Source organism: Pelodiscus sinensis, chromosome 5, assembly GCF_052426305.1.
Source record: "Pelodiscus sinensis isolate ZL-2025 chromosome 5, ASM5242630v1, whole genome shotgun sequence".
Classification (NCBI taxonomy): domain Eukaryota; kingdom Metazoa; phylum Chordata; order Testudines; family Trionychidae; genus Pelodiscus; species Pelodiscus sinensis.
Window position 1 is genome coordinate 59669421 of NC_143056.1, and position 21221 is coordinate 59690641.

At 41.7% G+C, this 21221-nt stretch overlaps 1 protein-coding gene across 1 annotated transcript in view; it reads right to left on the bottom strand.

The window, feature by feature from the left end:
* AVEN (apoptosis and caspase activation inhibitor) overlaps positions 1–21050 on the bottom strand; it is a 190750-nt gene extending 169700 nt beyond the window's left edge. Inside the window, exon 1 of the mRNA XM_006132681.5 lies at positions 20817–21050. Coding sequence (XP_006132743.3) covers positions 20817–21050 — 234 coding nt within the window. The remainder of the gene's footprint in view (positions 1–20816) is intronic.
* Positions 21051–21221: the final 171 nt, after the last annotated feature.

Below are 21221 nucleotides of genomic sequence, written 5' to 3' on the forward strand. Positions count from 1 at the left end.
CCTGAAGTTGAGTACAGGGGAGCATGAAGCTTAGGAAGAAACCATGGGTAAGGGTATAAATAAAACTCCCGTTGTAGTTTTGACTCCCCCCCCCCAAATTATCAGGATACAGCTACTGATCTTTTTTTATTAATGTACTTGTACTAAAAGAAGCAGTGATACAACAAGTGGTAAAGTTGTTATCTACTTCTCATGTCCCTCTAGAGTTAGGCAGGCAGGGAGGGAGCATGTGGTTCAGTTTCTGAACACAGAATTGTGCCCTGAATCCTTCTGAAAGATGCTGATGACACTTTTGTTGAGGCAATCCACTCCCAAAGTCTTCTAAGGGTTGCAGCCTTATTTCTTCCTCTGCGGTCTTATACTTTCCTATTCTGTTGGGCAAGAACTTCAACAGGCACCACTGCCTTAAACAAGCTAGCAGCGTACAGGCCTGAGCAACTTTGAAATGCTAGCAGCAGCCTTTGTTATCCACATGAGCAAGTTATCAGCTAAAATCACCATCACTTGTGAAAAAATGGTGCCAGTATTCAGTCCCATTGCATTGTACTCAGTTTCATGCAACTGAGCAACTCCGTCCTCATATTCCTCACCCAGGGAAAGTCATAATCACTATGGCTGGTGCTGTTAGGGGTACCATAAGCAAGCACTCAAAAATGGCAACAAGCACATCATATTTAACACTTTCAGGGAAGAGAGAATTTCTGAATCTTAAGTCTCCCTTTCTGTACATACTATACTGGCAATTATATTTTTGTGTGTTTTATCTGTAGCTGCAACCAATGCAGCCTTGAAAGGTGTCCCCTCCACACCAATGGAAGGACTGACAAAAGCTAAGGAGAAAAAGGAAGGCAGGAGAGGATATGTCCTGCAAGCTAGTATTGCATCAGACCTCGAACAGATGAGATGGAGGGAGAATACTGCAGACAGTATGGGGGAAGGAAAGACTGGAGAACAGAAAGTAACAGAAGAAGAGGGCCCAAGACATAACAGACCTTCATTGACAAACACATATGCTGCAAGTCCCAGTTTCAGTTGCCATTGCAGTTGGTGAAGAACTATGCCAGCACATCTACTCTACTCACTCCATTCCAGGGGAAAGCATGAACCACCACAATTTAATATACTTTGATCTCTAGGAGCCACAGTTGATAATATGCGTAGCTACAATGGACATCCACATTCTTTTCCCTTATTTATTTAAAAATGGCTCCCAAATTTTTGAAGAAGTACTATTATGTTCTTTAGCTATCTTGTTAGGTGCTTGTTTTCACTACTCAATAAAACTCTTCATTAGTTTACAAACATTGTTTATAATGCCTGTGGATAGTGAAAATAGGGGTCTTGTACATTCACAGATCATAAGGTCAGTAACAAATAGTTAAAGCAAAAACAACAAAAAGTTAATAGGTGCATTGACAGCATTACTGTCATCTATGTTCACTACACAGCTCCCATAACAGCCCCCAGAACAGCAGAACTAGGTACAGCACAGTGAGTCACAATAATGCATTGTGTTCTACTATTAAAGTACTTTTTCAAAACCTCTCTGAGCCATATAGTCACACTGAGTTCTTCCAATAGCTCCTGTACCTGACTTTTCAAACTGAGCAGAGAGTTGCTTTACCTCTACCCTCCACTTCTGCAGCAAGTTTTCCCCCTTTGCTTCGTAAGTATCATATAGGACACAACAGGTGACTATAAGCATTGAGATCCAATCTAGTGATTAAGCAGCAAACCAGAGCCAATGGGAGCTGCGAGGCTCCATAACTACAGACCCTTTAGGTAAACAAAGCCGCGCAGGCCTGCTAAAGGCTTTCCTAAAGCGGACTTATGGCCCACTTTGAGAAATACTGATCTAAATTTAAGTTGCCTCCTCCCCATTATATATATATATTGTGTCTCTCGGAGTTCTGTACTCAGTTCTTTCCTCTCTTAATTCTGTGGTCTCATTCTGCAACTTTATCTTCAAACTGTCCGAAGTGTACTACAAACATAGCCTTCCTAACTTGAGCACTCCACTACCACTCCGAGAATCACTTCACTACTTAAAAAAAATCAAGTGTTTTGTACTCTTCTACAAGTTCCAACACAATCTTACCCCACTGCCATTACTTTTCTCAACTCAATCTACCTTCCATGCTCTATCAGGTCTTTCTGCTTTACTGCTCAGCATCTCCTATTCCCATTCAGCTGCATATTGCTTTTGTATCATGTTGTTCCTATGCCTGGAACAGCCTTCTTGTTCTCATCCACCACAACCAATGCTTTTCTTTTTACCAGCAACATGATAGTGGCAGTGATTACGTAAGCCACAGCACATTTTGTTTCTAATGTAGACTGGCAGACATATCAATTGAACCTCTGTATATTTAGAAATACAGAAGCCAGAAATGGTGCATCTTGTTTGATAAAATATTTCACCACCATAAATTATGTTGTCTGTATTTAGCAACAAAGGATACAATAGGGGAAGAAATCAAACAATCACTTCTGGTGAAACCATCAATCTAGTTTGCTGTCTTACTGACATTAAACCACCCTCCATTATATGTCCTCCTTTCAGGTTTCACATTGTGTAGGTAAGCTTATTTCCCTTCCAATTAATCATTAATTATGCATTAGAAACTAACCATTTGTAAAAGTCATTCAATTTTTAACTTGTCTGAGGTGTCTGATAATGTGGGCGTTTGCACCTCCTCTTGCATTTGTGCTTTGTTCTTTTCCATCTTTCCCTGACTAAAGTCTTTTAGGTCTATAGACAAAACATCCTGACTTTTCTCATCTTTAAACTGTTTCTCTAATCCTTGCATTACCTTTCTTTTGCATTGCACAGCCAAATTAGTATGCAGATAAGTCAATACATTGTATTGCTGAGAACTAAATCTACAGAGATTTAATGTCACAATTATAAAACTTCAAAGTGGTTAAGAAAATATTTTAGAAGAGCAGTAATGAATTATTGGTGGTGAGGCTGCTCATATTTTTTGACATTCGTTTCTTAGTGGCATTTGTACAGTTTCAGACATCCATGGGTGAGGCTCCCACAGTGACCTTTAAGTACTACCTCTCATTAATAGAGATAATTTACTCCCCTTTTTATGAGTTACCTGGCCTCCATAACACCACCTCTCTCATCCAGCTCTTATCTCGCTACAGACTCATGATGAGTGAAATAAGAAAAAGAAAATGAGTTTTACAAAAAGTAAAAAAGAGCCTTGAGAGAGGTACGTTCACGAAGAGGAAAAATATACATATCTATATCCCTCCAACAAACAGTAATCCTCTCCTCCAGCTTGCTCCATCTGTGACCTTTAGAAAGATCTACCAAAGCAAAAAAAGAAGTTTAATTAGAAGAAAGGGCAGCTAAAAGGACAGGTACCAGACAAAAAGCTTTTAATCTTTGTTGTACAGTATGGGAATTTCTGAATGCAGTATTAAGTCTAGAAGGCTGCTCATGAACTTTGAAGATTGAGACTGATCACTTTGGCACATTCTGGCTCTTGTGAGACTAAAGTGGAGAAAAGGTATCTTCTCTAAAATAATGTGTTATAAATGACAAAATTGATGCTCTAGTTAAAGATTGAGAAAGAGATAATATGCAGAAAGTCCCACTTGATTGATGGAAGAAAACAAAAAGTTGATCTTCCAGAAATCTTTTGCCCTATCAAAAACAGTGGATTTCAATATTCAGACACACACAGTCTAACTAAGGAGCTTTTAATTGTGTGGTGCATCCCACTGACTTCAAGGGGGAGAAAATAATTTCCTTCATTCCAATATTAAAAATGTCAGGTTAATTTAAATGGAGTTAGTAATGTGAATATAAACTGATGGATGGGGTCCATTGTAATGGAACCACCAAGCAGCAGATACCAAAAAAAACAAAACAAAACAAAAACCACAATGGGGTACTGTGTTAAATGTAAATTATTAAAAGAAAGTCAAGTTTTTTAAAAAAGGATTTGATAAAGTAAGGAAACTGTCTCTGTGTTTGTTTCATTTAAATTAAGATGGTTACAAGCAACTATTTTTCTGCATAGTAAAGTTTCAAAGCTGTATTAAACCAATGTTCAGTTGTAAACTTTTGAGCAACACGCCACAATGTTTTGTTCAGAGTTATGAACAATCTACATTCCTGAGATATTCATCCTGAGATATTCTACAGGTTGAACCTCCCTAGTCCAGGACCTTTGGGCTGAACCAGAGAATTCGACCAGTATCAAACCAGAGAATTTGCCGAACTATGAGAGGTCAGTATTGTCTAGCAGCTTTACCATCACATCCACTGCTTACTGGGCTCTCAGAAGACATTGAGGGGTACATTAGGGCTAAATCACAGCACAGAACACAGAGCCAGGTCTGTTGGATGTAAATAAACTTTAAGGGCCAGCAGCAAACTTGGCCACACCCATGATAAGTGGACATACAGATAACGAAAATCATGGTGGATCACAGGTGTTGCTGGAACAGACAGCACCAGATTAGAGAGACTCAATGTGTTCTATATTTCCAGCTTTTTCCCCCACAGAAGAATCACTGCAGTACAAAAAACATAACCAGAAATTACTGAAAAATAAGTTACTGGCAAGCTGTTTATAGTTCTAGAGCAGCCTGCCAAACAGGTGGATCCAGCCTGCGCATGCCCTGCCACTCCCTGACCTCCAGGTAAATAAGGGTCTGGGGGCGGGAGGGACACTCAAAGTCTCTCACTCCCTGCCTTTCACCTGCAAGCACCACATGTCCTTCCTTCTGTGCTCCCCCTCCTACAGAACCTGATTAGCCTGAGGGTGGGGAAATCTCATGAAGTGTCCTGCTGTCCTACAAGAGGGCAGGTGCCTAGAGGGAACCGCCAGCTGTTCCATACAGCTGGCAGTTCATTCTAGGTGGGTGGGGGGCTTCAGATGCTCCCCTGCCCCTGGCCAACCAGGGTGTCCTGGCCCTGGCCCTTCTGCCTGAGGCCCTGGCCCTTCTGGGGTGGCCCAAGGCCCCTACACAAAATAGTGAAGTGGCCCCGTCTAAAATTATTGCCCATCCTTGCTCTAGACAGAGGAAGATGTGGATGATTCCCATCTATCTTGAACATTTGTAAAACACACAGTACTATATTTGGCCCAATATATTCTAGAGCGGGGCTACTCAACTTTGGAAACCCCAGGGGCCACAATGATACTCTCAGCACATGTCAACAGCCGCAACTTAAGTGTGATTGAACATACATGCAAATATTTGCAAATAGCTTCTTTCACACTGATAGGCATGAATTCAAAGATTAAAGGCAAGATTACACAACATGCAGTCCCCACTTAAGTCAGTTCTGCTGATATTCATAAAATGCAACATTTACCCAATTTCTACCATATAGCAGCACTTTTAATGAGCAATGACAGTCTAGGAACTTAACTACTAAAACGCACAACAGAAGATCATTATATTGACTACTTTTTTGGTTTGGCTCCCACCCACAGGTGCACTTTGAGCCCTGCGTAAACTCAAACCACACTGTGGGCCGCAAACTGACAGGCCACGTGTTGAGTAGCCCTGTTCTCAATATTGTTAAAGAATAATTCCACTATAGAACATAATATCGCCTGTGTTTATAAAACAGCTTTACCACTATTCTTAAACCAGATATGGATTCAAGAAATCAGAAAAGCAGCATTTTTGCTCTGTTTTCACTAAAATCAGTTTGGTGGGTTTTCAGCTATTCAAGGACAAAAAAAGTACAGCAAATGTATACAAATGCCTTTCTGTGTGTTCAAACAGAAAGAACCTCTCTTTCTAAAAAATCATGATAACCTGATTTAGTTAAAACATTTCTTTAAAACACATACATTTATCTTTGAGGAGAGAACATAAGAATGGCCATATTGGGTCAGACCAAAGATCCATCTAGCCCAGCATCCTGTCTGCTGACAGTGGCCAATGCCAGTTTCCCCAGAGGGGGTGGACCGAAGACAATGATCAAGAGATTTGTCTCCTGCCATCCATCTCCAGCCTTTGGCAAATAGAGGCTAGGGGCACCATTCCTTATCCCTTGGCTAATAGCCTTTTTTGGACCTAACCATATGGATACCTCACATATGCTTCTTATGACCACAATTCAATCTGGCTCCAAATTCATTTCAGCAACCTGGCAAAAACTACACTAATCGCAAGATCCACTTCATTGAAAAAAAAAAATTTCCCCACTAAAAGAACCCTAACAAATAGCTCAGCACCATTTCTTTACTGTCAATAACTAAAATTATTATTAAAATAGTATCTGTTACAATCCACATTATGGATGTGACAAGTTGACTTACCCGATAAGCATCTGTTTATCAAGTATTCACTCAACTAGTCACTCCCTCCCCCCCCCTCACTGCCTCTATCAGAGAAAGGCAACAAGGGGGGAAAGGAGCAGGCGCTGGAGAAAGCAAGCTTAAAAGCCAGTTCCCGCCAGCATCATCTCTGCAGGGGAGCAGGGGAGGCAGAGGCGTAGCTGGGGAACCAGACACAAACCGGGAATCAGCTGTCCCATCTTATGTTAGGCCTCCCCCCCCCCCCCCCTCCCACCCATTGTGCTTCCTCCTTTCAAATATATTAAGAGCCCGGCCACTTTCAATACATGTAAAACACAGAGTCCTTGTGGTTCTGCAGTCTCCCCCCATTATCGACTAATGTCCACTACTCAATTAGCTGATTAAACGCAATTTAACATCCCTAATCCACACACTGATGATGGGGTAAAAATGAGGGAAAGGAAGAGAATACATTCATTATAGAATCTTATTGGTTCTCTGATATATACAGTGGTACTAGAAAAACCTTGACAGAACACCATTTTGCATTGCCATCAGTACACAGAAGATCTCACAAGCCTATACTATCAAAGTTGTTGCACAATCAGGCCCTGATCCTGCAAGTTACTCTATGAACAGCCTCTTGTAATCATTTGCAGCTGAAGTCAACAGAGCATCAGTCACATGTAAGGTACTGGCCACGTAGATCTACTTGAGTATTAGAGCCCCAAGCTGTAACTTCCTTCGTGTACCACAGTTCTAACAATTTTACTTCTATGTATTCATTTTTAATCCATCTCTTAAGGTCACTGATGTATTTATTTATTTTGCACTCTTGCTGTGAAAGAAAGAAAGAATAAGGGAATGCAGTAATTCCTCATTTAACACTATAGATATGTTTCAGAAAATGATCGTATTAAGTCAAAACGTGTTATGCGGGGTCAATTTTCCCATTGAAAATAATGGAAAAGATGGGAGTTGCATTTCGAGCGATAATGTCTGTTGGGACCGGGACATAAGGTTGGGGGAGAAAGGAGACTGGGTTACAGCAGGGAGGGGAGGTGTTTGGCTCTGGGGAAGGGAAGGGAAGGGAAGGGAAGGGAAGGGAAGGGAAGGGAAGGGAAGGGGAGGGAAGGGGAGGGGAGGGGAGGGGGATTGGGCTGGGAGTATGCCCATGACGGGTCTGCCAGAACCCTCACTGTGTCCAGTGAGGAGGGGAGTTGCTGGGAAATGGCGCGGCGAGCGGCGAGCCCTCCGCCACTTTTCAGGGAGGCAGGGGAAGCCCCACGCAGCTGCTGGCAATGGGCTGGCTGGGGAAATCATGTTATTCCGGGGACAGTCGTGTAATTCAAAAACGTTCCCTACAATAAAAATTGTGCTCTCGCAAAAACATGTTAAGCGGGCACATGTTAAATGAGGAATTACTATATAAAGCCACTTCAGTTGCACTTCCTTCCATGAGTTCCCATTCTTCTTATTTCTGTTGCTGTGAATTAATAGGTTGGAGAAACAAAGCAGTGGTATGTCCCAAAAGGGAATGTTGGTAAAGCTACAATGTTCAGGGAATAATAAGCTTAAAACAATGCAAGATACTGGCAAGATAACTGAAGTAGCCTAGGGAAAGTTGTGACCCAGAACCTCAATCTGTCATCCCTGTCCTACAAGTCAAAAAAGTCTGGTCACCCCAAGGTTAAAAGATTCTTTCTATAGCTATCCTCCAGGGAAAGGCAGGAATAGAAGCAGAATTGCAGTAACCTTGAGGCAAGGTTCTCACACACTCCACTGAATTTACCAATTTCACTAGCAAGCTTCTGCTATTGAGGTCTACAACAAAAACTCTGTAGCCTGATTCTTATACCAAGTGGCATTTTTAAAGCAATAAATAAGATGACAGATGCACATACCAATGCAAAAGGTATGCAATGCATAAAGGTGGAGGGGAAACACTGGGAATCCCTCATTCCATAAGAGATTTATGCTGGCATGAGTTACTTGGCTGTATTAAAAACAGTCAGAAATATTCATTCTAACATTTTCCATGGAGTCCTAAATCAACTAAACATGTTTTATAATCAATAAAAACTTTTTGAGGACTACAAAAAACAATCAAATTACGTAGGGATGAAAAGCAGCAATACTGTTTCCTTCACTCATTTACTTTTCTGAGGAGACATTGAATGAAAGCAATCTCACATTAGCAGTCTGTTTATACAGAATTCTAAACCCACTTAAAATTCCCATGATTAAAAATAAGACTGATTTACAGTCCCATTACAATGTTCTGGGATAAAGATTTCGGAATCTTCAGAACATGTAACTTTTGCCGACCATTTTACAAAGTTAGTTTTCTGTTCCCTTAGAATGACTACTGACACAATCCCATTTGGCTCACACAAACAGTTCCATGGAATTGGCTGGGGCTAGCTACCCATTTGAAAAATGCGAGCAGAATTTTTCTGGTCCTTGTATAGGTAATATTCCTAATGAATTATTCCTGTGATAAGGATTGAAGTTACCAGTCCCTAAGAATCCAACTGAAGATGAACATGAACATTTTGGTCTATTGCACACTATGCCTGGAAAACACCACAAAGTGGATATCATCAGCATAAAACAGAAAAATTAGCCTACCTACCCCACCTGCTGTTCATAACTAATACTATTTTCTTGACAATCAGAATACTACATTTTAAAACTAGTTGTACAGAAAAAATGGTACAATGGAAAATTCTCAGACCTTTTTCTTAACATACTTATTTTTTTCCAATGAGATTTGCTGTTAAGTTCTTGTTATAAGTCTTGGAATGAAGTTCTCTTGAATACTTAAAACCATTATCAATATACAATTCCTTCCTAATAATGCCCACCTTTATAATATAAACTTAAGAGTCTTAATGGCTTATATAAAATGATTGAAAATAATTTTCCCATTTTTAGAGTTAAAATATATGTAAATTAAATGAAGACAAATTCACAGGATTTTAAAATGACCTCTTAAAAATGACTTGCTAAGAAACTACCAGACAAACCCTGGGAGGCAGAGACAAAACTTCAAAACAGTAGAGGCAAGATTAACAAAGTGCAAAGACAGAACCAAAGATAAAGATGAAAAAGGAAAAGGGAGGGAAGTGTAGGAGAGGATAACTTTTCCTATTTGGATTAGAAAAAGACAACACGTGGCAGATTTGCAGCAGTTCTGTAATAATTTATGAATATTATATGTTGACATAGCTATTGGGATGTTCACTGTAGGACTATATTGGGTGTAGTCAACAAGCTTGTTAAGAAAATAAGCAAAATAGAGAAACAATGGCTTAAGATAAGTAAGTCATCTGCAGTAAATGATTGAGGGCTGTTACAGAACAATGGCAGAGCCACACTCTTGAGGAGACTGGCTCAACTTCCTATGCAGCCTACCAAACCGGTTTGGAGAAAAGGAAAAACCAGGAACTGACAAGAACAGGACATCTCTGGCTGAATAATGAGAAATTCTCTTTCTGAAGGGGAAGGCCATTTTGGGAGAGCAATTCAGACTGACAGAAGTAAGATTTTACACCTGCCTAGATTAGCATCCCCTGATAAGCCTGTAAGTAAAATAGATGTATATAGACTGCTGTAAAAATCCTCTCTCTCTAAATGTTTTGTTTCTACTCTTAAGATTAAACAACACTCTTATTTTAAGAAGGCTGTTTCACTACTGGTCATAGGTTTCCAAAGAGAAGAAGCACAAGCACCAAAGCTAGTCAGACTTGCTTACTAAGTACATCTGTATCCAATGGCCCAATGTAAGAGTAGGGGCCCACTGGTAATTCCATCACCAGTGGGGTAAAAGCATAAGGTCTGACAGCACCTAATGGAGTGCACGCAGAGATACAAAGCAAGGGGATAAAGGTGCAGTTAGCCCTGTAACTGTGGCAAAGCAGTCATCTGATTAGTTGTAATACTAAAGACAGATATTGGCATCAAAATTAATTTTAGGATTTGTAAATTTTTTTAAAAATACTGAAGGGAATTATTCAATATATCTTACGCAGACACAACTTCCATTGACTTCATGTATGTGTATTCTATATCCTCGCTGCAAGTTTTTGCTAAACAGAAGCAGCACTTTCTAGCAGGCCGAATTTTGCAGTCCTATTTGTGTGAGCAGTCCTATTACAAAGAATAAGAGTAAACTACACTGTATGCCACCCTCTACCTCCTATTCATGATGACTGCAAGGTTAATGAAGCAAAAATATTGATTAAGTTATAAAAAGTTAAAGTCAATTTTTATTGATTAGACAAAATTTATCTTCGACTGATAACATTAATTAACACCAATATTATATCTTTAAATAAAATAAACAAACAAAGAAGTTGAAGACTGAAGTGAATTTAATAGCATCAAGAGGCTAACCACAGGAAAGGGAGTAAGTAACAAAGAATTTGATCTATAAATTCAGAACATTAAAAAAAAAAAATCACAACAGACCAGGTACTTACTGCTACACGGAAGCAGCAAGCTTTGCAAAACATCCCTGATGTGTCACTCAGCAGTGAGAAAAAGATAAGAAAGTTAGAGAGCACATTACATTGCAAATGTAATGACAAAAAATATAGAACTAGACGGCAAGCCCTAACACTTTTTGAGGCCTGCCTGTAGAGTATCCAGTCAAGATAATTATCAAATGAAAACTTCATATCATTTATTCAGAGTTTCAGAAAGGATTTGCTTTTTCTGTAAAGACAGACTGATTTAAAGATAAAAATAGAAAAACGTCATAATGACAGAATAAAATACAAAGCTGGCTAAAATATTAAGTAAGTTTAGGAGTTACACGGGATAACAATGGAGACAAACATTGTGCTGGGGTCACAGAAAAATTAGTACTTGATTTACTATATTTTCTAGTTTAAAAACAAAAAGAAAAAAGTAACTGCAAATATGTTCCATTTATTTTAACATAAATTAGATGGTTTAATAGACACAGTGAGGAACAAAGAATTATCCAATATAACCTACTCCTGCAAAGAAATATGATATTTGGCAAGTCAACTGCCCAGGACTTGCGTCTCCCTCCCATCACGGTGGGGTGGAGGAGTGGGAACATTCAATCTTCTGGCCAATTAAAACAAAGTGCACCCAAGTCAAAGGTAACACCACTGTTGCCAGACCCTGTTTTTTTCCCCACTAGCCAATGAACAACATCAGACAATAATCAAACTGTTCCTCCTGGTGTTCTAATCCAAGTGATTATAGCCTTACTTTCTAAAAGAATGACTCAGCAATTGTGTTGATTCCTTAATAAAAAGTGTCCAGATACTTCAGTGAGAGGTTAACTGATCATATATAAATCAAATTTAAGTAAAAAGAGACTTTAAAACATAAAAATATTTAAGATGTGAATCAGTAACACAAAAATATATGTAGACATAAAATTAACAAACTACATTTGTATTTTAAAACTTCTCTGATGCCTCTGATACTGTCAAAACTTCCAAGGGAAAAGCAGAATCCTGAACTCCAGATTTCAAAAGATAACATTTTTGCATTCTAACAGCACATCTATACTTAGAAGACTATCCAGCATGGTTATGTCACACTAGCTACGTTGGCATAACCCTCTAGTATGGATGCAGCCTACCCCAACTGAAAGTTTTTCTGTTAGTGTAGGGCAACCACCTTCCCAAACAATAGTAGCTAGGTTGACTGAAGCATCCTTTGACCAAACTATCTGTGCCAACTTAACTGTAAGTATAGATGCAGCTAACTACATTGGTCAGGTTTGTCAATTTTCCATGCCCTTGACCAATATAGCTAAGTTGATTTAAATTTTAAGTTTACAGAAGTCCTCAGTTGCTTTGGGTAGAGAGATCTACTAATTACTAAAGTATCTGTTGTGGGTCTACCTACATTTAAAAGTTATGTTGGAATAACTGTTTGTTAAGGAGTGTGGAGGGAAAAAAAACAAAAAACCTGCATACTGACATAACTACACTGACAAAACCCCCGGAATAGACACAGCAATGCTGACCAAAGATCATTTCTGTCAACATAGATCACATAGTCTGTGGAGGTGATGTTCCTGCACCAACAGAAAAACTTCTTCTGTTGATGTAGGCTGGGTCTAGAGTAAGGGGATAAACCAATCTGACTATGCTGATACAAGCCAGGGATGTAAAAGCCCATTTCATTGGTTAACCAGTGAAATGTAACATTAAATCAGTTAACCAATGGAGCTGAAGCAGCTCCCCTGCCCGCTGAAGCTAGACTGGAGAGGGGCACGCCACCCACAGCAGGCTTCATGGGGCTGGAGCAGCCCCCAGCCCACAATGGGTAGGGAGCTGTTCCAGCCCCCACTGATTAACCAAAACCAGTAAGCCTCACCCATTAAGGATGAGGTTACTGGTTAACCATTCCCATCCCTAATACAGGCTCTGTAGTGTAGACATTCTCTGAGGGCTTCTCTATACAGGTCTATTCAGGATCATTAAGATGAATTAACTATAATTGTAGAGTTCATACATATAAATTAAAATGCATTAAAACCTTGCATTGATGCTCTCATTCAGAAGTAAAGTGGCCTCAACCTGAAGGATTATACCACATCAAACTAAGAATGTGTCCATCCATACATGGAGTTACTTCATAATGGCTAGTCTAGAAAAATTAATCCTGAATATTTCCACGTGTGGATATTTGTTCCTGAATAAAAGTACTTTGTTTCATGAGTTAAACTAAACAAGAATAAGGCACTCTTATTTTGGAATAAGATATTCCACAATGAAGTTATTCACAAATGGCTATTATGCTTTTAATTCACATTAGGGATGTGAAGGACTAGTTGACTTATTTTAAGCAAATGCTTATCGAATAATCGACAGGATAGTCAACTAGTGCCATCCCCCTTTGCTGCCTCTATCAGACAGAGGCAGCAAAGGAGGAGGAAAAGAGGGAGTACTTCAAAATGGCAATGCTGCATGGAGCACCAGGTCAGCTGATCTGTGCGGTGCTGCCGCTTTGAATACCACAGGAGCCCGGCACCCTATCGACTAATGAAATAGTTGATGCAAAAATACATCGACTGTTCAATTAGTCAATTACCTGACACTTAACAGACTTACTTCACATCCTTCCTTAATCCAAACTAGACAAGCCCTTAGGCCACTTTACTTCTGAATTAGAGAATCCATACAGAGGTTTAATGTTCTTTATGTGCATTAACTTCAGAACATAAGTTAATTTGTCTTAAACTTCCTGAGTGTCCCCATGTAGACTAACCATGCTTACTCAATGACTGACACAATATGGAACACCACTGCTCTTACATAGGTTTTTTTTTATTGCAGACAGTAAAGTATTCTTATAAAACAGTGTTAAGGATTTAAATTACAATTTAAGGACTTCCCTACATGGAGAAATAGCCCAGAATAAGCTATTCAATAAAAAGTTTCCTTGTAGACACCCATTCTGCAAAAAAGCACCCTTAAAGCTATGTCTACACAGGGACACACAGGAAACTTAAGGTCAATCAATGGTGTGACATCAGTGATCATAAGTTACAGCATCTTAAGCCTTCTATATGGGTGCTCTCATTCAGAAGTAAAGTGTCTTAGTACTTGCACTTTAACTTATAAATATTAACATCACTCGTTTTGTTGATTCACCTTAAGTTTCCTGATTTTCCCCACTAAAGTATGCAAAACAAAACTGTTCACATGTGAGAGAATAACCATAGCGCTTGAAATTAACATCCTTCCTTATTTTGTAAGTGCTTTCCCCTATACACAAGGGAAGTTATCTTTGTTACAGTCTCTACAGCAGATGTCAAAAAGATTTAGGATTTTTTTCCCCTATTTCATGTTTGTTGTCATTAGGGATGTCAACGTGTATTCGAGTACATGATTAACTGATAAGCCAAGGCTTACTGACTACATGCATCCTCCCACTTGCTGCCTCAGTATTAGAGGCAGCGGGGAGGAGGGGACTGAGTGAGAGTCAGTGCCATGGGAAGTATTGGATCTGCAGAGCTGCCTGTCTTCCCCCCCCCACCCCAGCTCCCTGCGTGTATTGGCTCACATGAGTTCCATACCCCTCTTCTTGCACTGCTTCCTCTTTCAGGGACAACGGGGATGGGAGCATAGGAAGCTATTGCAGATCAGGCTCTATCCCCAGACAGAGGGATGCTGGCACAGTCGCTGTCTGAAGGGATCTTGGACCCCCCACAGACAGGGGCTGCTGCCTCTCTATCAGAGGCAGCAGCGTGGGGAAGCAGAAGAGATCCAGTGTACACAGAAAGCCAGTTTTTAAACCAGCTCCACTTGCAGACCAGCTCCCACCTACTACCCTGCACTATTGCCTTTGATACAGAGGCATCAGCATGGGGTGGCAGGGACCTCCCTGAGAGTGGGGCCAGGAGTGAACTAGCTGCCGGCTCCACCACCAGGAACTATCAAATAGTCATATAACTGCTAATAATTTGTATGGTTACAAGACTATTCAATTAATCGCTATCTAACATCCCTAGTTGTCATTGAGGCTTTCACAGATATAGCTTTCCAGCTGTGCAGATCCGATTGTATAAAAGGCTCCAATATTTATAACAAATAGCACTCTGAATGTTTTTTATCACCTTCCACGCTAATATCCACCACACAATGGGAAACTGAACATTGGACTCTGACAGAATTAGTGGGCCTTTGACAGAATTCAAAAGTAGCACAGCTGATTATATAAAATTATTTGAGGGCAAGGACTCTAGTGGCTTAATGTTCTCCACCTTCTAATAATTAAGATGTTAAAAGCATATAACATTGTGACTAAATAACAGTGTTCAAGTCAATCCAGCTGACTAATGACATTACTTTTAATATAGCAAGTGATTAAATGCTGCATGCTAATTGCTACAAAAGCAAATTTTACATTTTTCTCAGTGTATGAAACAGTTTTGTCCATAATAGTGTACTTTATTATAGGTTTACTGAATTGCAGGTCTCTGTTTGCCTGTAATTTTATTTGTATTTCATCTCTCATCTGCATGGAAGTAGGCTAAGCAGATCAAAAATGTGATTTTAATTTAATTTCACATAATCTTAACAGATCTCACCTCTGTTTACCATACTTGCACGCATAATACAATAGAGACTTCCATATTAGAGACTGAAATGCCAATAGAAAGAAAGGACTGAAATATAAAATAGCTACCCCTATAGTATTCTAAGCAAAAGATTTATATTCTGACTTCGCAATGTACTTTTAAACTTTGTGGAAGGATATAGATCTAGAATTATTTTTAAGAAATATCAAGTTCAAGATCTACTATGTTAAAATGGTTCTAATCCCAACAGGAAAGTTCCCTCAAAATTCCTGACCAGGACTGAGGTGATAGGAGTGGAGAGTATAGTCTTCTTTCCCCCAAACTCCTCCATGGATTCTCAAGGACCATCTAGATCAGGGGTGGACAATAAGCTGCCTATGGGTCAGACGTGGTTTGCCAGGATTAGCCCCTGGTGGGCCTCTGGATGCTTTTTTTTTTAACTGCACGTCTGAAAGTATGGCCTCTTGCAGCCTCCACTGGCAGCTGATTGCTGTTCCTGCAATGGAAGCTGTGGGAAGTGGCATGGTCTGGGAGCTGCAAGTGCCTGTCCCTGCAGACATGCAGGTAAATAAAGTATTCAGTGGCCCACCAGATGCTAACCCTGGTGAACCATGTCTGGCCCGTAGGCCACATATTTCCCACTCCTGATCTAAAGTGACCTAGTAGGAGCTGAAGGGACTGGAGGCAGATACTCCTGATACTTCTGTGGATTCCAGCAAATTAAGTACCAGCAGCACAAGTTCTTCTCTCCCCAGTACTCCTACCACAGGTATCATGGAGCTACAGGAGCTAGATGAAGGATTGGGGATGAGTTGGTGCAAAGTCTTCAAAGTCTCATCCACAAATTAGGGAAATAGATCCTAGGTGGAGCAATACTGAGTTGGGTTCATAGCTGGTTGGACAACTATTCCCAGAGAGTAGTTTTCAACAATTCACAGTCATAGACTCATAGACTGATAGACTTTAAGGCCAGAAGGGACCATTACGATCATCTAGTCTGACCCCCTGCACAATGCAGGCCACAGAATCTCTCCCACCCACTACTCGCCTATATCTCAGATTCTGAAGTCCTAAAATGATGGTTTAAAGACCCCAAGATGCAGAGAATCCTCCCGCAAGTGACCCGTGCCCCATGCTACAGAGGAAGGCGAAAAACCTCCAGGGCCTCTGCCAATCTACCCTGGAGGAAAATTCCTTCCCAACCCCAAATATGGTGATCAGCTGAACTCTGAGCATGTGGGCAAGACTCACCAGCCAGATACCCAGAAAGTTCTCTATAGTAACTCCTATCATCCCTTCATTGACCTATTTACCACTGATAATGAATGGGTCAATTAGTTACCAAGATCATGTTATCTCATCAAACCATCCCCTTCATAAAACCATCTAGTTTAATCTTGAAGCCAGATAGATCTTTTGCCCCCACTACTTCCCTTGGAAGGCTGTTCCAGAACTTCACTCCTCTGATGGTTAGAAACCTACGCCTAATTTCGAGTCTAAACTTCCTAATAGCCAGCTTATAACCATTTGTTCTTGTGTCCACATTGGTATTGAGCTTAAATAATTCCTCTCCCTCTCTGGCATTTATCCCTCTAATATATTTAAAGAGAGCAATCATATCTCCCCTCAGCCTTCTTTTGGTTAAGGTAAACAAGCCAAGTTCCTTAAGTCTCCTTTCATAAGACATGTTTTCCATTCCTCGGATCATCCTAGTGTAAGGGCATAAGGTTTGGGGTTCCACAAGGATCAGTTCTGAGTCCAGTTCTGTTCAATATATTCATTAATAAATAATGGCATAAAGAGTACACTTACAAAGTTTGTGGATGATACCACACTGGGAGGGGTTGCAAGTGTATTGGAGAATAGAACTGTGTATCAAAAGTATCTGAACAAACTGGAAAAGTGGTCTGAAGTAAATAGGAGGAAATCCAATACAGATAAATGCTAAGTACTGTACTGCACTTAGGATACAAAATGGGAAATGACTAGCTAGGAAAGGGTACTACAGAAAGGGGTCTAGGGTTCATAGTGGACTACAAGCTAAGTATGAGTCATCAGTGTGACACTTGCAAAAAAGGCAAATATAATTCTGGGATGTATTAACAGAAGTGTTGTAAACAAGACACAAGAAGTCATTCTTCAGCTCTACTCAGCGCTGATTAGGCCTCAACTGGAGTATTGTGTACAGTTCTGGGTGCCACATTTCAGAAAAGATTAGGACAAATTGGAAAAAATCCAGAGAAGAGCACCAAAAATAATTAAAAGTCCAGAAAACATGACTTATGAGGCAGGATTGAAAACACTGGGTTTGTTTAGTCTGGAAAAGAGAAGACAGAAGGGACATGATAGCAGCTTTTGAGTACCTAAAAGGATATTACAAGGATGAAGGATAAAAATTATTCTCCTTAAGCTCTGAAGATAGGAAAGAAATGATGGACTTAAATTGCAGCAAGGGAGATTTACGTTGGAAATTAGGAAAACCCAGTCAGAGTGGTTAACCACTAGAATAAATCACCTAAGGAGGTTGTGTAATCTCTGTCACTGGAGATTTTTAAGAGGTTAGACAAACATTTGTCAGGGACAGTCTAGATGGTGCTTTGAGTCTACCATGACAACAGAGAACTGGATTTGATATCCTCTCGAGATTGCTTACACTTTTATGATTCTATGAACCCAAAGGCGAGCTGCCATGCTTTCTGGGTGTCTATCCAACAGCTAATTACAGAGGCAGGGAAATTACGGGATAGCTCTGGAAGCACTGTTTGCATTGTCAGTGCTATCACATTCAATCCCATTGGCTAACATAATTTAGAGGATACTGACAAGGGTTAGTCTTGCTGGAAGTAAACCTAATTCAAACTACAGCTGACACTCACATACACCACTGGGATTACATTTGCGAGCAAACATAAGGTGGGTTAGGAGAGCACACAGTGTATTTCGCTAACAAAGCCTTAGACCACATCTACCACATCTACACCATAGATACTGCACTGTGCTGCCATAGTACCATAGTGGCGATGCTTCCTACTTTGTCAGACAGGGTTTTTCCACTGATGTAGTTAATTCACCTCACCAAAAGGTGGTAGCTAAGTTCCATCAGCCTAATTCTCTCTGCACCTGGTCTTATGTCAATTTAACTACGTTGAAGCATGGCAGTTAAGTCATTCTGATTTTAAAGTGCAGACCCTGACTTACTCATGAACATTGTATTGAAGAGCCTGGGGAAGCAGTGAGGAGTACTGGTCTTTTAAAGACACTGACCACTATATTCTCAGCCATGATGATGTCAGCATGCTAGAGCAATTGATTCAAAGTACAATTATCAATGAAATAGTGAAATTATTGTCAAATGCACAAAGTAAACACACTAAGAGAACTAAAAACCTCTCTTCAATCTTTTAGTTATAGTAAACCCTGCAGGGGCTAATTCTAAAAAAATACCAAGCTAATATTTCATAATCACATAAAATGTGATTTTATGTTGACTGTTTCCCTTTAAAGTTAGAAAAACTGTCAGTAAAAATTACCAACAATACTGGAATATATACAAAAGTTAAAACTGGTGTTGTTTAAAGCAGCTGTTCTCAGCCAGTGGTCCTGAGGCCCAGGGGCACACAAGTTGATTTCAAGGAGTTCACCAAAATAAACCAGACAGTAGTTGGCATCAGACTTGCTGAAGCCTAGAGCAGAAAACCAAAGCCACATGGGGCTGAAGCTGAAACCCAAGCAACTTAGCTTCACAGGGCCTCCTGTGGTGTGGGTCCCAGGAATTGTCCAGTTGCTATCCCCTAACACCAGCCTTGGCTTGTAATCTATTGAATATGTAAAAAAAAGTTGTGATGCAGGTGGGATGTGGAATTTTTATAGCACATGGGGGTGGAGCCTCAGAAAGAAAAAGTTTCAACAGGATCCAGCTCAAAATAAACCAAAACTATTGGTTCTCTCAAATAGTGTGGGTGCTGCACTTGTGCTTTTCTTCTCCATGCACCTTCTACCTACATGCCCCAAGATTGAAAACAAAAATATTCAAAATAGAGTCTTGCCATTTTATATTGTATACAAATGAAATTACTAGCAAAAAACTTGTAAGTAACAGCACCAACCACAGTTTCATTTTGTACTCTAAGGTCCTGACTCTGCTACATCATGCTCAAAGCTCCACTTGTACATTTCACTGGAGGGCAGTGGTTCCTAATGTCATATACCAATATAAGCAATGGTGGAAGCCATAAGGTAGCTGGTATCAGAGGGGTAGCCCTGTTAGTCTGAATCTGCAAAAGCAGCGAGGAGTCCTGTGGCACCTTATAGACTAACTGAAGTATTGGAGCATAAGCTTTCGTGGGCAAAGACCCACTTCGTCAGATGCATAAGGTAGCTGATGCACCAGCTCCCACCAACATTTTAAATCATCATATCCTATAAGGACTCAGTATCTAATCAGAAATGTGGCAGAATGGTCTTCTCCATGGTGCTCACACCAACGGTATTAGTAAGGGATTGATACTTTAAAAAAAGTAACTTGTGTAGTAGTTGCCATGGTGTTTAACCAGTTCTGAAGCTAGTGAACTAGCCTCACACAATCCATCATATAGCCACATTGTTCAAGCCAAACAGTTGTAGTCAACTAGCAAACAGACAAAGGTGACTCATAGACTTAAGGTCAGACGGAACCATTAGGATCATTTAGTCTGACCCCCTGCACAGTGCAGGCCACAGAATCTAACCCACCTCCTCCTAGAATAATCCTCTCACCTATCTCTCAGGTATTGAAGCCTTCAAATACTTTGAAGACCCCAAGAGTGGCTGGAGTTAGGAGCATAGTCACAGTTCAACTGGGAGGCTGACCAGCTGGTAGGGCACATAACCACAATGCAGTAGGACTGAACCGCTGATCCTAAACATCAACAGCACAAGGTCATAAGTAGGATTTACGTCAAAGGGATGGGTGATGACGTGTGATATGCCGAGGTGGCCCAGTGTCCTCTGAGCGTCTGCAGTTAGTCACGGGTGCCTCCCCTCTCCCACACAAACGCGTCTTTGACAGCGGCACTTGGCAGCGTCACACGAGCGAGCGCGTCGCCACGCACCCCAAGTCTGCAGTTCGAGCGCGGCGACCCCCGCGCTCCCGTCTGGCTCTTGACACGCACACACCCCTGCAGCCGCGCCGGGTCTGAGACCCCCTCCCCGGTGTCTCACAAAAGCCCAGCCCCGGGCTGCCTCGCGGCCACCCCCGGTGTAACTTTCAGACCCAGCATCGCCGGGCGGGGGGAGGGGGAGTGATCACGCCTCTCTTGGTGCAGGGCGCCCCGTGCTCCTGGAGGCGCAGCGGCGTCTACTCAGCGAGGAGGCCGCGTCCCGGGAAGGGGGGGGCGGAACGGGGCCTTTGCCTGCGGCGGTGGCTGCAGCCGGCCCCTGGGGCGGGAGGTGGGTGCGCGGGCTCTGCCTCCTCTTACCCGCCTGTGGTAACGACCAGGGAGGGGAGGCGCAACCCCCCTGCCCCGAGGGTCTCGGCTGCCTCGGCCCCCGCCTCCTGCGTGCCCACGAGCGCCGCCTCTTCCGCGGCCCGCGCCTCCTCGGCTGTGGCCGTCCCCGCCGCCGCTTTCCGCTGCTCTGTCCCTGCCGCCGGGCCTGCGCCTGCCCCCTCCCCGCCGGGGCCGGCCGCCGCCTCCACCGCGCTCCGCCTGCATGGCCCAGCAGCTCCTCTCTGTGCCGCCCCGTGTGCTGTGCGGCCGCGCCGGCCTGGCCCGGGCCGCGCGTCCCGCCTCCGGAAACAGCCGCCGGGCAGGCCCGAAAGAGAGGGCGCCGGGCCCTCTCCCACCGGTGGGGCCCGTCAAATCCCTCCGGACCACAGCGACCCC